Here is an 18412-nt window from a genome sequence, read left to right on the forward strand (position 1 = left end):
ATACTGGTACTGTAACAATCTTGTGTACAAAATTTGCTAAATGAAGCTTGCACCTATTTGACATGTTAAATCATTTAGTTTCTTTTACTTTATGTGATATATGATCATTCCTTTTAATACCATATATTAATCTACAACAAGAATTTTGCATTTTTTGGATTCTTTCTTTTTCTACTAATCGAAGACATGGCATGTATATAAAATCACAGTATTTTTTTTAATATAAAATTAAGCGAATGTCTTTGGCTGTATATTAATTTAAGAGAAAGGAAAGATTTGTTATTTAAATGCTTAACGTGCTTGCTGTAACGTAAATTTTGATCGAGGATTAATCCAAGATTTTTAGCTGAAGTAACATAGAGGAGTTTTGAGCCATCTAACACAATATCAACGTTTTTCTTAATAATGTTGCTGTTTTTATTATTGGCAATACATAAAAGTTTTGACTTGCTTGAATTAAGTTGCAGATTGTGCTGATAAGATAATGTTCTAATAGTTTCCAAGTCCAGATTGACCTTCTGCACCGCATCGACATAGTTAGATGTGTCAAAATTGTATACAAGCTGTGTTTCGTCAGAGAAATCAGTGACTGTACAGTAACTAGTAGATTGAAAAATATCAGCAGTATATAATATAAAAAGTAGCAGAGACAGAATTGATCCTTGGGGCACACCACATCGAATTTTTATAGTTTCAGAGCATTGTGTATTGTACGAAAGTTTTTGGGATCGATCGCTCAGAAAAGAAAAAGTAATGTTTACCGACTCATCCCTAAACCCGTAATAGTGAAATTTGGCGCAAAGAAGTGAATGGTCCAAAGTGTCGAAAACCTTTAAATAGTCTAATAAGACCAAAAGGCTGGCCAGTCCCTTATCGTTTGACTCAATAATACTATTTGTAACCGATGCTAGGGCAGTAGATGTATTAGAGTTTTTGAGGAAGCCACATTGGTTATCCGGAATAATATGATGATCGGTCACAAACGCATACATCTGATCGTATAAGATTTTTTCAAATACCTTTGAAAGTGCTGGCAAAATGCTTACAATTTGAAGATCTGATAAAGATGCAGGATTCCTAATTTTCGCTAGTGGTTTTCCAATTGCTGTTTTCCAAGAATTGGGAAAATATTGTTGTTCAATACAGCAATTTGACTATATGTGACTAAGAAGGGGCTACATAACTTTAACATGGAAACAGGTATATTATCCGTACCTTGCGCATTTATTTTTATTGAGTGTATAGCTTTATGGATAGCTTCTGTAGTGGAAAGACTAAAATTAAAAGATAAGTTTTCGTTCCATGTATTATTTTTGTAAAAGTTGATTTTTTCAGTACCTTTGGTAGAAACATTCTGTAGAAATGATCCAAAATAATTATTTATAGAATCAGGGTTGGATAGATGAGAAGGCAAGTTGTAGCTCTTGGAAGTCGTAACGCTAATGTTGGATAGAGATTTTCAGGTTTTAGATGGATTATTTTAAGCACCGATGTATTCAGTGCATTATTTTTTAGCCTTTTTTACTATTTTAACTAGGTTGTTACGAAATTGGTTATATAAGAGGCGATTTTCATTTGAGCGGTTTTGTTTAAATTGTTGCAAAGCTAAGTTTCGTTTATTTTGTGCCGTTACGACCTCGTTATTAAGCCACGGAGCTGGTTTTTTTGAGACTTTAACCTCCCTTAATGGCACATGGACTTCAAAAAGGGCTAAAATTGTTTCATTAAGTATTTTAATTTTGTCATCGATATTATGAGTTTGCAAAATTTTAAACCAATTTGCTCCATGTAAATCATGTCAAATACTCCTATATCGAAATTTTTATAACACCTATATTTAATGAATTTTGGTGGCGGCTTACATGTTTTCAAATTAATTTCTAAGAATACCAACTCATGGTCTGACAAATTATTGGTAGACAATGTACCGCAGGAAGTGACGATATCGGGTTGGCTGATAAAAATTGGATCAATAAGGGTACTACTATGTAAAATGAGGTTGTCGACATGTTCAATTTTTAAAAAACCAGTTTTAGTAACTGATCTTGACATAATTTAAACTTGGTAGTTTTAACGTTTTTCTAAATTATATTATCTAGTTTATAGAGCCTAAAGTTAGATACCTTTCCGAAAATATTACATTTTAAGATCTTAAAACTTTGGGGACGATTGTATACTTCGTTAACCATTTATATTAAAGAAAAACTTGATTTACTTCAGAGAGACGAATCTTCCCGTGATTAAGCGATCATACGCAGTGTTGCTAGATCTTCTTGTTTTCATGACAACGCGCGTATATTAGACCTTTTAATTTATTGATATGTTACAAACCTTAAGGACCTAACTTTCTTATCTAACCCTCCTCTATTAATTTTCGATCTAATGAACTTTTTTTATAGGATAAGTGTCATCAATATTGGCCCAGCGACCGCTCAGTCCGCTACGGTTGCTACGTGGTAGATCCGATCGCGGAATACAATATGCCTCAGTATATATTGCGCGAATTCAAAGTGACCGACGCACGTGACGGATCGTCACGTACAATGCGTCAATTCCAGTTCACCGATTGGCCGGAGCAGGGCGTACCGAAATCCGGAGATGGATTCATCGATTTTATTGGTCAGGTGCACAAGACTAAGGAACAGTTTGGACAGGATGGACCGATTACAGTTCATTGCAGGTAAGAACTTGAGATTCAAAAGTTCAAGATGATCAGTTGTTTTTTTATAAATAGATAATTTCATATAGTTTAGAATAGCAATTGCGGCTAATAAGCCAAGCTACCTTTCACATTGCAGTTTTTCCTTTTTAGCGTATAAATAATTCATAATTAATACAAAATAAATCCAATTTTGAAAAAGATATTAGGAACTAAAAATGACTTAAAACCTTAATAACTTATCTTTAAAACACAGCGTTTTAGATCCTGCATTTATGTAAATTTTTTGAGTTCAAAATCTGCTCAGATTATTAAGTAATGCCATGTATATTAAAATACATTTTTGGGCATAGGATTACTACTTTTTTACCTGAGCAGAAAATTGTAGGTCTTATATAACTTATTTTCATGGGTTCATACCTGAAACTTCTGATCTTATAGACTTATTTTCATTTCTATGCCATGGATTTAAACATTCTTTATTTATATAAGGTGTCCAAATAGGGTATCAGCACTTTATTTGTGCATTTAATCTCAGACTTGGCAATGCCGCCACTTACGGTGGGAGTCAAAATGTAAACGGGTTCAAGGAATTTCAGTTGCAATGGAGCCGTTTACCGGAGAGCAATGCGCTTTTTGTGTACGTGCATTTTACCAAAACAATAATTCAATCGAGACAGCACGCCATCTATATCGCGCTCATTACCAATTACATGATATTCAATTATTATCACCTAGCCCTGATGTTATTAGAAAATGGATCAGAATGTTTGAAGCTACTGGATCCACAGTGAAAATTCATAATCCAGGCCGCCCACGAATCGTAAGAAGTGCAGAAAACATCGAACGAGTACGTCAATCAGTCAGAGAGAATCCAACCTTATCTGTACGGAAGCGAAGTCAGATGACTACTCTTAAAAGATCATCTTAACATAACATTTTGACCAAAGACTTGCATTTGCATGCGTATAAGATACAGTTAGTGCAGGAATTAAAACCGAGGGATTACAATACACGGTTAGAATTCGTCGATTTCAATAACATTTTATTAAGTGATGAGGCTAATTTTCATGTAAATGGCCACGTAAATAAGCAAAATTGCAGTTACTGGTCTGACGTTAATCCTCGCAGAAAACACGAACGTCCACTGCATAGCCGCAAAGTGGTCATATGGGCTGCTATGTCTGCTGATGGCATAATTGGGCCGTATTTTTTTGAAGATCAAAATGAACGGGCACCGGTATTGTGCAATGTTACAAGATTTTCTTGCACTATCTCTCCGACAGTTTCAAGGTTTTAACTTAGAAACCTGCTTTCAGCAGGATGGTGCAACATGCCATACGTCAAATCGGGCAATTGAAGCTGTTCAACAATTATTCCCCAATAAAGTCATTTCAAGAAGAGGCAATATTAACTAGCCTCCTAAGAGCCCGGACCTGTCGCCACTTGATTATTTCTTATGGGGTTACCTTAAAAGTAAGGTCAACGAGAATAATCCAGCTGATACAAATCAATTAAATCAAAATATCCATGAGCAAATAAGATTAATATCATGAGAAATATGTGGACGGGTTATCAATAATCTTCGTCTCGATTTGAAGAGTGCATACAGCGCAACGGACACCATTTAGACAACATTGTTTTTGGTTCATAAATTTCCATTGACTGTACATTAATTTGCCATAAATAAATGATTATAGAAATTAGGTGTATTTGGTTTATGCAAACATCACATTGCTGATTCCCTTTTTGGAGACCTTGTACTTTTATTTTTATTTAGGATGTTCGAGAGAAAATAGTCCACCTTGAAAATCTTAATAAATGAATTATTTAGATTATTAGCCGTTATTATTTAGAAAAAATTAGCCGTTATTGTTTTGTTTAGGACATCCTGTATAAACTTTTTAAATTAAATTTTAATCATATTATCTATATATTAAGTTTTTTCTAGATAATTTAATTCTTTTATTTGCAAAAAAAAAATAATTTTTAAAAAAGCTATTTGATAAAAAAGAAACAATCGATATTTCAATGTTTTTAAAGACTTTTTTATTTGATTTCAAATATTTGATAAGGTTGTTTTCTAGCATGTAAGGTCTTCAAGCGATTTGAATTAATTTTATTCAAATATTCGGCTCTTTATCCAATAATAAATAATGATATATTTCAAATTTATTTATATTGCTTTTATTTTCACAGAAGGTATGATTTTGAAAATGTATTTTTTCATTCGACTCTAATAATTTGATTTAGATTGATGTCAGAGATTTTTAATACATACATTTGCTTTGACTTTAAACAAAGAGAAAATATACAAATTTTTAGTTTAAAAAAAAATTTTAAACAAATTTTACTTAGAAACGCGAGAAGACCTTTAAATGCACTCAAATCCCTGAAATTAAAATGAAACTTTTAAGTCTAAAGATCTGGAACTTATTACAAATACTTTTAAATGCCTTAGATATGTAAAAATAACTTTCTAATTGCCCTGAAGATATTAAGACTGTTAAGTGCTTTTATTTTTATTAGGTGATCTCAGGCCTTAAATGTCTTAAAACCAAATTAAAAAGCCAATGTAAAAATTTCCAGTCAGGGATCTCAGTAAATCTTTAGCTGTTAGAAATAATTTACATATTCCTTTATATAAGCTAAGATCAGATTTTATATTACAAAAGATAAAAATTAGTTGGGAAATGTATCCAATACAAAATCTTAAAATGTAATTAGATAATTGAAAGATATTAATACTATTTTTTGCTTAGTGCTGGAGTTGGCCGCACCGGAGTATTTATAACTCTAAGTATCGTTTTGGAACGAATGCAGTACGAAGGCGTAGTTGACGTATTCCAGACTGCCAGGATATTGAGAACTCAGCGACCTGCTATGGTACAAACTGAGGTAAGATTTAGTCTTGTGCTGTAAGTTTTTCTCAAAGAGTCAGAGTTATAGATTTTTTGCAAAAATCTTACTAAACAAAAAAATATTGTAGGCATGTTCTATAAAGATCTAGAAAAAAAGTGTAAAAAGCAAATAATCCACACATTTTGATATATGCACCCAAATTGCCCTAAAAGTAAGCGACATATAGAAAAATGTTTGAGACCAGATTTGTTCAGGACAGAAGGGGACATGTATCTGTGGAAGTTGTCTTGACCTTGAGGTTGTTTTTTAAAGATAATTTAAGATCATTTTTTGCGGGATTCGAAAAGAGCAGGAAATTTTACGTTTTTAATGATATTTCAAGCTTTAATATCGTAACCTTGAGGTTAAATCAAGGTTAAATTACAAAAAGCTATTTATTAAGGTTTCTGTTTCTATTAAACATTTTAAAAATACTTTAGCAAGTGGATCAAGTAGAAATGTTTAAATAACCTTTTAATTAACCATCTTAATCTTGAGGTCAATTATCAATATCATTTTGAAATTGGAGTGATTTTATTCATTTGGAAAGAGTGAGGTGGACGGAGTAACTTCTGTTTTCTTTGGGGTGCTTGATTTCAAATTTAATTTTAACTACGAAGCAAATGTTCGAAGTTGCCTCCATTTGCCTAAAGCCACAATGTTATGTTTAACCAAAATTAAACCCCTATAAAATTCGTGTATGGGCGCTTAACAAATTTAGTCTTGGAATTTTAGCGCATGCTTCACGAATCCGATCCTACATATGGTCTTTCATGGTTAAATTAACAATCTTGAAATAACTTCGTCAAATCGGGTGAATTTGCAGACCACTGCAATCCACTCAGCTTGTTGTAAAAAGCAATTTCTTGTAATTTTACCTTAATCTGACTTTTTCAAGGTTACGATAACAAGGTTTGAAATATCATTTTAAACATAAAATTTATCGTTCTTTTCGAATCCGCTACAAAAAATACGGATTCCCATTTAAAAGAATTATTGTGACCTTGAAAAAATACCTCAAGGTCAAAATGACCTCCACAGATACATGTGTCAAAGTAAACTTATTATTGTATTCTTTCGTGTCAGGATTAGCTTTTAAAAGGATATGTTTGCGATATACCTGACATCTTTTGAGATATCTTCAACAATTATGGAAAACACTACACTGTCATACCGGAAGGAAGGATAGACTATATAAATTTAAGAAGAAAATTATATTCTTCAATCTCTCTCCTTCATATTTTCTGTGTGTGTACAAAAAAATAATATTGTAATTTATCTTTAAAAAATAATTACAGCATTAATCCAAATGACAATAATCAAATACCACCTGTAAGAATTTAGAAATAAAAATATAATAAATAAAAAATATTATTAATAAATCTGTATTTGTCTATATATCTTTAGTTAAATAATTAAATTATGCAAATTCAATGTTATATTAAAAGCAAACCCAAGATTATAATAACTTGTTACCTGATTAACGTACTGAATATCACTTCAAAGTTCTATTTTAGACATATTGTCATTTGCTTGCTAAAGAGTTTTCCATAATTTAAGCGTCTGATATTTAAGGAAGTAGATTGAAGAGTTATCGCAGTTCATATTTTGATCAAAGAGAACGTCCACATAAGTAAAGTGTAACATATCCCATGTGACACGTTGCTTAGAAAATCTGCGTATCCACATTCCACTCTAATGCGACAAAAAAATACGGAGGTGAAGTAAAAGCGTGTTCTTCACTTTATTAATACGACCCATCGTCTGCTTGGATAGTCACTAAAGTGACTGTATGGTTATTTTATTAGCTTGATAGTGATAAGATTGAATTGTTGGTTGACTGAAGTGATGCTAGTAAAATATATAAACTTTGTTTTATCGAAATTATTTGTCAATCTGTTTTCACTCAACCAATTGTCTGCCCTGACGAACTCAGTGTTGGCGATCTGTATTGCAAAATACCAGGTATCACTGTATCATCTACGTATGAAACTAATTTATTCGGTGTAGCAAGGCTTTAGGACCCAAACATATACATAAAAGTTCATACAAATATGGCTTCGCAAGGCCTTCGTTTCCGAAATACAAGTTTTAAGTTTTTATTTAATTTTTCTATTTTTTAAACAAAATCTTTGATAATGTAAATATTAGAGTAAAAATCGGTATCCAGGGGTTTTAGAATTACATAATTTTAAATTACAATGCATCTGATTTCTTTTTAATGATTTTTTTAATCAAGTACAGATATATGCCTATGTATTGTAATAAAACTACAAGTGTGACTTGTTTGCGAGAGCAACTGCTGGTTGGCGTTGCTATCTTTTGTCCTGTAACTTAGCAATGGCAATTACAGTTCCTTGTTTAACACCACATTAAACCCCACACCAAACACTAAAATCACTGTGCACCTCTCGAATTCTTATACACTCTTCGAGGCATAGTCCTCTTATTCGTTAGTGATTTAGTTTTTTTTAAATAATGTTACGCTAATAAAATAAAATAAAACGATATCAGATGATTTGGTCAAATTAGGGTTTCTTATTTTTATTAATAAAATTGTAAAATTCTTATTTTAGGCTTGTTTGCAAAATATCTTAAATAATTTGACTTTCCTTAACTTTTTATTATTATAATTAGGTACAAATAGTTGTAACCGCAATACAAAAAAAAAGTTTAAAATATACTATCTAAATTTGAAAAGTTGTGGGGTATGTATATTAATTACATTTTAGTTGATCAAGAGTTTATTACTCTATTAATTGGTTTTGTATATGAATTCCACCATCCTTTTATTAATCTAACTATATTTGGTCATCTAAGAAGTGGTCTACTTTATAGAATCTATATTATTCCCAATAAATTTCCATATATACGCAAAGTAAAAAAGATTTTTGAGCAAACTAAACGCCACTTGGAAACATACGCTTCAGATGTGTGAAACTGAATATGAACTTGAAAACTATGCTACGTTGTAATATTTTCTGACTACTTCGTTTCCTTAATCTTAATCTCTTCATACTTTTGAAAATTTGTGTACGATTTTGTCTATCTGCATTCTATAATAAATAAGATGGGTCTAAGAACAGAAATGACAGATCAGTTTTGAATAAACATACATATTTTTTAAAACGATCGCGTCTTTTTTGTGCCATAATCTCTAAGAAAATAGAATTTAAATATCTTAAAATAATAAGTGTTTTTGTTACTAGATTTGTTTTTTGCTCTATTTTTTATTAGTATTTTATCTATACTATTGATTTTTTAAATTAAACAAGAAAATAATATTTTTGAGTCAAATTCCTTAAGGGATCTCAAAAACAACGCTCAGATCAAAAAGATTTCACAAAAGTCATAAAATACAGTAAACCATCTAATAAAAAAGAGTTTCGAATCCATATTTGTCCCTTAGAAAAAAGTGAATAGAGCAAAGATTGACTTATTTTTAACTAATTTTTTCTACCTATTTTAATTAAATATGTGACAAGTAACATTAAAATGCATCACATTTTGATACAAAACAGGGCGACGAATCGCAACGATTTGATCGACAACGATCGCGAACAATTTTTTAACCTGATACTTGGGAAATTTTAAGAATTTTCCAAATTACAACATTGTAATGTCAGTAGGGTGGCTTGTCTAGAATTTTATATAGAACCAGAAAAAATAATAACATATAAGATGTTCTATTAAATATAGGAAAATATGGACATTAACTTTTGGCATTACCATAAATGTCAGAATTGCCAAAATATTTTATCCGTATGTGTGTCTCTTCCTGTAAAGACTTTGCAATGCTGCTAATTTAAAAAGAAATTACAGAACTTATTTTTGAAGTTGTGAATTGATAATTTATTACTAGATAACACTAAACAAGTGTTCTGTTCAGTGTTCGTATACGGAGTGTCCCAAAAGTATGGACACACCCAAAAATCCTGGGAAATATGGGCGCTAGAAAAAATCTTTAAATACAAAAGTTTTGGGGAATCAATCGGTGCATCTGATGGTGACCTTAAACTTGACCTTGAGCTTGACCTTTAGGTTTATTTGAAGGTCAAAGCGATTTTTTTAAATGGGAACCCCTATTTTTTTGACACCGGATTCTGAAAGAGCGGAAAATTTTACGTCCGGGTATGTATTGAGGTATGAGGTTGAAGTAATCCCAAGAGGTCAGATAGGGGTCAAATAATAAGGATTTCCATTTGAAGAAATGAGGTCGATCTTGAAATGACCTTGAAATTGAGGTTCAACGTCAAATCCAAGGTCACCGTTGGGTTCCTCGTTAAGACTTACCTAGGGTATGACCTTTATTTGTTTTCTTTTACCACTGAACTTGCGAGATTTTTAAGAAGTCATTATTTGACCTCTACGCGTAGTAGGTACGCGTTTGTCGCTGTAAATATGAATGCCAAAATATTACTTTAGCGAATAAACAAAAGGCATTTAAAGATTTTTATAATTTAAACTATGACAATCAGACAAGAATGCTTGCGCAACAGTACATGGATATTGTTAATATTAAACGAAGGTATGTGGATGAAGATATTTCCAGAAGACAAGGTAGCGTAAAATTTATCTACCCGTTGAAAATCAAGAAATACCAAAGGTTACATTTTAAAAATTACACCAAGGCGCCTACAAAAGCTGCAAGAAAAATTAAAATTTAACGAGCCACTGGAAGATAAAAAAAGAAGACATTCAAACAGGCCTACAGCTATACCAGACACTATTAAGGATTTAATTAAAGCACATATCGAGAGTTTTCCTAAACAAGAAAGTCACTATGCAAGAGGTCGGACCGAAACATTGTGCCTTAGTCCCGATTTAACGTTAATGCAGATGTTTATTTTGTTCAAGGGCAAACATCCAGAAGTTAAATGCAGCGAGAAGCTATACAGGGATATATTCAGGTCTGATTTCAATTTAAGATTCGGTACACCAAGGTCTGATACTTGCCAGTATTGTGATAAATTCTATGTTAAACTTATTGAAGCACGATCGGAAGAAGAAAAAAATAATATCTCTCGTGAAAGTGAAATCCACCACAGGCGAGCAGAAAAGGCATATTCTGCACTGAGTGATGACATTAAATTAGCAAAAGAAAATAAAAATATAATAGTATTATGTACTGATCTGCAGCAAGTTCTTTTCTGTCCGACTTTGAAGCACTCTTCCGTCTTTTATCAAAGACAGTACTCCTGCTATAATCAAGCCGTTCACAATATGGGCACAAATGATATTTTCATGTGTTTTTGGCATGAAAGCGTAGCTAAAAGAGGGTCCGCTAAAATAGCATCGTGTTTACTTAAATATGTTTCGACACATTTTAAACCTATGGAAATATTGCGACAGACAGAAAACTTATTGTTTGGTCGAACAGATGCGTCGGACAAAATAATAACTGGAGAATGATATCTCTTTATCAGTATCTTGTTACTATGAAGTACTTCTCATCTGTTGAACAGAAATTTTTAACAAGTGGTCACAGCTTTTTACCTTGCGACCGTGACTTTGCATTGATAGAAAGAAAGAAAAAAACGGCTTCTGTTTATCATCCTCGGCAGTGGATAGAAGTTATAGCAAAGGCACGAACTTCGAAGCCTTTTCTTGTGTGCAGTATGGAAAATAATGACTTCAAGGATCTTTCTCTGATTGAATCGTCACTGAAAAAGGATTCAGCATTTAAAATAAGCGAGGTCGTTTGGCTCCAAATTACAAAAGATGACCCCACAACCATACATGCAAGAGTGTCTCACAATATCTTGCAAACATGGGCAACTTATTCTATGTCAAAAAAAAATGAGGGGTGTTCGAAATAGATGCCTTCCTCCAGTGAGAGTAGAGCTCGAGACACTCCCAAACTTATACAACACTGTTCTTCCTATCAAAAAAGAGAAAAAGGAAAATTTATTCCATTGCAATACAGGGAATTTTACAATAATTTGCTTAGTGACGATTAAAATGTAATGGCTTATTTTATGCTTAAATGTAATGAGTTCATTAAATTTAATATAAAAAATCTAAAAAATGTTATGTTTACTTACTTCTCAATATCTTTGAGACTCACACACATACATGCTTACACCACACACCCACACACACCCATCTACACACACACCTGAACCCACATGCATTTACACTTGAACAGAGTTGTAACCAGCCTGTTACAACCTTGTTCTATGATATTACAACCTTGTTCTGCTGAACGGCTATTATTCTCTTTATTTCACCACTGTTATGAATCAAATTAACTATTTTTGCCCAAATAGTGGATTAATATACGTCAATATGATTTAATAAATGATGTAGGTCTTTATATTTCGATAATTACTATTAGTATACAAAAAAAACTTCTCTTTTTGATGGTTACAACCTTGTTCGGGGCAGGTATTCAATTAGTTTAATAAAAATTACATTCTGCAATGATATATGGTATATGAGTGAATACCTGATATGTCATCTTTTGAATTATTTGAGTTTTTAAAGTTTAATTTACCATGCCATGACCTTATTAAAAACAAATTTAAAAAAATATGTTGACTTTTCTTGGAGGCTGCAAATATTTCCTCACCATTTGTTATTTTTTTGCGGCTAATTTGTTACCAATCACCTAGAACAAAATATTAGTGTACATACAATATTGATAATCTTTTAAATAACATTACAGAAATCTGCCTATTTTTTCTCACATTCCTAGAATCTTTATCTTATGTGCTGTGAGTGGACGATTTTTTTCAATGTGTTCTTGGAATGAGCACACTCTTTCAGATATATTTTTAGCATTTGCTTGATGTTAGAGAGAAATTGTTAGTATATATGTTCATTGAGATATTGTAACTAAAAAATTAATAAATATTTTCTATTTCAGGATCAGTACCAATTTTGTTACCGGGCAGCTCTAGAATACTTAGGATCCTTCGATCACTACGCAAATTAGACCTATAGGATATAATTAATTATCTTCTTAATTTCTTATACAACAGAAGACGACAATAACTGCCCTCTTGTCTATTTAAGAGCCTCTTCTGTTAGATTTCTGATACCTTTAGACCAAATATTTATTATGAAATTGGAAAATGTATTTACCTAATTGGTCCCAAAATTCTAATATATGGTCTATTGGTACGAATACAGCGCAATCCGTAAACTAATATTATTGTAAATTTAAGCAAACTGAATGAAGTCACTGATATTATTACATGATTAACTAAATAATAAAAAAAAGGAAAATAGTGTGAACATGTGTGAAATATGTGCCTAACATGGGAAAGAATATATGAAAAATAAAAAAAAATGTATAATAGTAAAATGCCTCCGGTGTGCACAACAATTAGTTAATGTGTAATATTTTAGTATTTTGTATTTAATGGGCAATGATTTTTTGGTTGGTGTGGAGCGAAAGTGTTTTATACAGGATGTTCTTAACCAGAAATATAAGTTATATTTAACGTGTTTATTTATTACTTCTGGTTTATATTGTGGCTCAATTTTAAAAATGTCAATTTGTCAAAAAGTTGTTTTTAAAAATCATGAAAATATGGTTTTTAGTATCTCTAGTAGACACACGCCGTTAAATTATGAAAAACATCTATCAACTTTTGTTTAAATACGAACATATTTATTTATTCATATTTTAAAACCATGCTTTATTCTCGTTATAATAATATATTGAGCTCATGTGTATTCATTTGTTTTACGGCGTTTTGACCAAAGAATACTCATCATCAGGAATTTTCCTTCATTTGGTGCTGACTTTTTTCATATCTGAAATTCAATTATTATTACTGACGCTTGGTATTTAAACATGTATGAGTTATAATACAATGCACTATGCACCAATGGTTTTCCGCCGGTATCAGCTGACTGCCACTCCCCGTTGAATGTTGTGCGGAAATACACAAGCCTTGGATTTTTCTTTGAAAATTTTATTTCCCTAATAACTCTAGTTGGAAAGGGACATTTTTTTTTGTAAAATGTATTTAGAAGCACTTCCTATTGCCGGAAAAAGTGTTGTTGAAAATTTTCAGTTTTAAAGGGCGATGGTTTATTCCGACTTGACTCAAAATCCTCTATCCAATCTTGCGGTATTTCTGCTCTATGCTTTTGATTCACTGCGGCGAAGTCCTTGTCGCACTCCATATATGAATGGCCTCGAATCGGAAATGTCATTTGAATAAAGTCCAAACGTTTCTGGAAATGTTTAACATAATGCAAGTATCTAAACATAGTCCAGTTTTTATTTTGTCCTGGGCATGAGTCACAGAAAATGTTTAGTTTCCTCGTTTGCTGATTTAGATGATTGTACAGCATATGATACAATAACGAACAAACATCCGAGCTTCCCTTTTTGCCTATTACTTCTGGATACGTATAGAAAATAGCTTGATTATCCGATAAAATGTGAATAATAAATGTGTAAATTGACAATTGACGGCAATAATACACGTCATTTGTGGAAATGTTTGGAACTGGCAAGTTCTTGGCATAATCGATGCATATTGATTCCATTTCCATTGTCTTTCTACTCTCATTCTTCGCAGCTGTTTTCCTTCTGTAAAAGGTATCTGCTTTCCTCAAATGAATATCTTTATCCAGTTGCAGTTCCTTCAGTTCTCTGAGAATTTCGGTAGTACTTTTTTCCGTCTTTGAGAGTTTTGATTGAAGATTTTGTATTTTGACGTTTATCTCGTCACAGAAAGAACCGGTATCTGAACGAGGGTACCCAAAACCAATGTTGAAGTTATTGTTAAAAATTTCTCAATAGCTGTCGTAAGATAATTTCATATCATGATGTTTTTGTTTAAACAGTTTATGCATTTTTGCCACATTTAGGTCCTACGATAGATACGTTTTCTTGGACTTACTTAAGCTGTAATGGCTGCTACGGGATTTGAAAGACGAGATGTGCTGCTTTACACACGCAATTATTTCCTTGGACAGAGCATGCTTTCTATTTCTGTGCTTACCTCTGTTGTCAACTGGAGAAACACCTGTCATTTTTAATGACCTTTGAATTGTTTGGACACGGCGCCCACTTATTCCGTGAATTTACAGGAACGCCTTGAAGCATATCTGAACGTCAGAAGTGACATCGTCTTGCCCCAAGACTCTAACTCTATATTTGTATGATGAGAGATTAAACTTAGTGACTTCATTTTGCGGTTTACGGGGTCGTCGTCGCTGAATGGGCACTACGGAAATTAGTCCGGCAAGATACGAGTTGGACGACATGGACTTTCAGCGCTCTTTCCTAGTACATCTAATTTTATTTCGATTATAACTTTGGACTGTCATCTTTGTTTCTTCTTATACTGTAACCCGACAAAATAGAGGCTATAAGCATCGTTTTGCATTGAATACTTTATTTTTCGTTAAATGTGGACTTTCATCTTTCTTCCCCCTGACTCTTCATTTACTTTATTAAAAAATAATTGTACAAAAATAATTGGAATATTTACTTTTGTCTTTTAAACCTAGCCTCTGTTTTAACTCTGTGTTTATAATTAATTTTTTATATTGCTTTTTTTCTAATGATGTAACATGATTAAAAAAAAGATGTCCTTGTTTTTTACTAAACATTTAATATGTAAAATTACTTTGATTGATGTGTTAATTTTCTTTGATCAACTTTTCACACAATTTTCATTCATTAAGCTATGTGTGGCCATAAAAAATGTCGAAGCATTTATAACACCAATTAATCTTATTTCAACTAGTCTCATCCAACATAAAAAACTTGAAATCAGTATTAATATCTAAACTTACAAATAAATATTATTCAATAAAAAAACTTTGCATAATTTAAATGAAAATAAAACGATAGAGTTTCAAAAGGAAGAAACACTGTAAGAAATAGTCTGGCAATGCCGCAGATAAAAATATGATTCGAGGATTAGTACTAGATCTTCCTGTATTTAGGGACTAAATTGAGAAACCTCTATTTAAAGTGTTAGTAGGTAGGTAACCAATTTTGAAAATTATATTATTTGATAAATAATTAGAGCCACATTCGAAGACCGGAGTAATAATGAAATATGTTAATTTAAGTTGAATGACCTGTATAAAAATATAAACTACTATATTTTTAAGATATTTGTATATTAATTATTTCGATTGCCATTAGTTTGTATTTTGGTTTTGAGACAACCACATATAACAGTTTAAAATGCTCACATTTTATATGATCTCATTTATAAAAACGCTGATTGAAGTACAACAACCAAAACATAAACTACTATATTTAAAAAAAAACTAATTTAATTTTAAGCAGTACAAATGACTTGATCTCGAAATATTTAATATTGAAAGAAATACAATTTTTTCTTATAAAATTCTTGTCGAAAGCAACAAATGTCAACAAAAGTATTTTTTTTTTTGTAAGGTTATTGTTAGGTATTTTTTTAACCATTGTTAACTACTTTTACTACTTTATGGAGGGAATTTTGATTCTTAAAAATGTGCTTGACAGCTGTCACCTTAAGATACCTTAGATTTTTCCCGTAGTACATTTTTACTGCCCGTATTTTTTTTTATCATAGTCTGTTACTAAATACTCTTATTATTTACCATAAAATTAATAAACAGATACCAAATTAAGTCTCAAAAACAAAATACAACCAAAAAACTTAAATAAGGTTGTAATTAGATAATAATATTTTTTCTGAATAACTTTATTATTCAGAAAACGTATATCATAAAAGGTTGTGGTTAATTAATGATGGCAATATGGCAACCGGAAGAATTAAAGAAATAAAACCGATTTTTGTACCATTTTAGGTAAAAATATTAACACATTTATATTTAGTTTTGTACTTCCTTAATTGGAATGAATTTTAAACATGCTAGCAGTTAGTAAGTTTGTTTACTTAATTTTTCATTTTTGTTAACTTAAGCTTTTAGTTTTATGTTTTCTTTTAAGGTAACTATTCCGAAATTGTGGCAGCAATTAGTGTTTAAATCTCAAACATTAAAAATTGTCGAATTTTTTCAACTTCTTGCCTTATACGCTGATTTTTTTAAAAACTTTTACATGTTATATGTGTTACCTCTACATATCTTGATATTTACGTAATTGTAACTATTATTAGGCCACTTATTCTGAATGATTTTGGATGCGTTATATTTGCTATACTTATTATACAATGTTCTTCTTTTGTACATTAAGTTTACGTAAGTCATATCATATTGATGTAAATTTTTTGCTCGATGATATACCGTTTTTAATTCGATTGGCTTCGAGTGTCGTATTCGGTGCTCAGACTGATTTCGATATTATTGTATGTTAACTTGTTTGTCTTTTGTTTCTTTTTTGTAAAGTCACAAATGTTGTAGCACATGACGAGTAAGAGATCTTGAAAATAAAGAACAAAGCTAGATTTTATTATTTTGTTTTATTTTAATAAATAATTCATTTATTAAAGTCATATTGGTATAAGTTTTATAACATAAGTGCAGCATATTTTAAGAGTTTAAGTCCAAACATTTACAGAAAGAAGACAATGGTGTAAAATAATAATAATAATACCGTTTATTAAAAATAATATATATAATAACCAATACAATAAATAAAAACATAAACGTTTAGAAATATCACTGAGGCACACTAACCTCTTGTGCGTGATTTGTGGTTACATAATCGGGTAAATGTAAAATTGTCCTTATTGGGTAAACGGTCTATATCCGGGATTAGAAAAGTAATTTCAGAGTATAATCAGTACAATATGAAATAGTAATACATGTAAAGTGATATTTTAAAAGCAGTTTGAAATAATTTATAAGTTTGAAAATAATTTATTTAATGTATTTAAGATTAATTAAATCGTTAAAAACTTCTCTACCATTTAAAAATATCCAGTTTTTGCATTTGAAACAGTCAAAGCTTTCCACCATCCTTATATCACTTGGGAATATCTTATAACAGTCTTGGAAAAAAATATTTTCAACTCATTCGGCCATGAGTTTTGCGAGTCCTAGTTGGATATGTCAAGTAGATGAACTTTGGTTAATATTTGTAAAAAAGTTGTTAGGTCCAGGGAATACAATAGTATTAATATGACTTCTTTTGGGGAGGAGGCCCAGCAGCTACAGTGGCATAATATTTATTATATTTCTGACATTAATCAAAAAGTGTCATTACTTACCAATAATATTTCCTATTTAATAAATAAATACGCTCCGTTTAAAACAAGGCTATATAAGGATAGACCATTTACGCCGTGGATAACGAGTAATATTAAATAACTAATTAAATTAAGAGACGAAGCTCGCAAAAAATATACTCGACAAAAAACTCTCGTGAATTTGACATATTACAGGCAATTAAAGAATTATACTAAACACGCAATTAATCGCGAAAAAATTACTTTTTTCAAGCAAATGTCTATAGAAAAGGGTAAAGAATTTTGGAACAAAGCAAAAAAACTTAATTTTACTAAAAAAAAGATTGACCCTATTCCTGAAAATCTCAATTTACCCGAGGACTTAAATAATTTTTTATCGAACACCGTGGGTTATACTAATTCAACATCATTAGAAAAACTTAACTTTTATAATTTAAATATATTTAGTCACTTTGAGACGGTTTTTTATTATAAGTCTTATAACTAAAAATAAAACTGTCGAAATTATAAATAAAATAGGGTCAAATGCAATAGATGATTTTCAATAAGAGATGTGAATTTCAATAAGAGATCTTAAACTATGTCTTCCTTTTTGTCTTAAGCCATTAGTCAATATTTTAAATTCCTGCATTTTAGAAAACCAATTCCCCGATGATTGGAAAAAAGCGATACTCATTCCCTTACCAAAAATACCTGGTCCAACAGATTATAAAGACATTAGACCAATAAGTAT

The 18412-nt window shown here is 31.1% G+C and overlaps 1 protein-coding gene across 9 annotated transcripts in view; it reads left to right on the forward strand.

Moving 5' to 3' along the window:
* The window catches only part of LOC126744524 (tyrosine-protein phosphatase Lar), a 1889525-nt gene extending 1872585 nt beyond the window's left edge, over positions 1-16940 (forward strand). For all 9 annotated transcript variants that reach the window (XM_050451972.1, XM_050451980.1, XM_050451999.1 and 6 more), the window contains 3 exons: positions 2400-2680; positions 5422-5557; positions 12429-16940. In XM_050451972.1, coding sequence (XP_050307929.1) covers positions 2400-2680; positions 5422-5557; positions 12429-12497 — 486 coding nt within the window. In that variant the 3' untranslated portion in view covers positions 12498-16940. The remainder of the gene's footprint in view (positions 1-2399; positions 2681-5421; positions 5558-12428) is intronic.
* Positions 16941-18412: the final 1472 nt, after the last annotated feature.

Source organism: Anthonomus grandis, chromosome 1 (genome assembly GCF_022605725.1).
Source record: "Anthonomus grandis grandis chromosome 1, icAntGran1.3, whole genome shotgun sequence".
Lineage (NCBI taxonomy): Eukaryota > Metazoa > Arthropoda > Insecta > Coleoptera > Curculionidae > Anthonomus > Anthonomus grandis.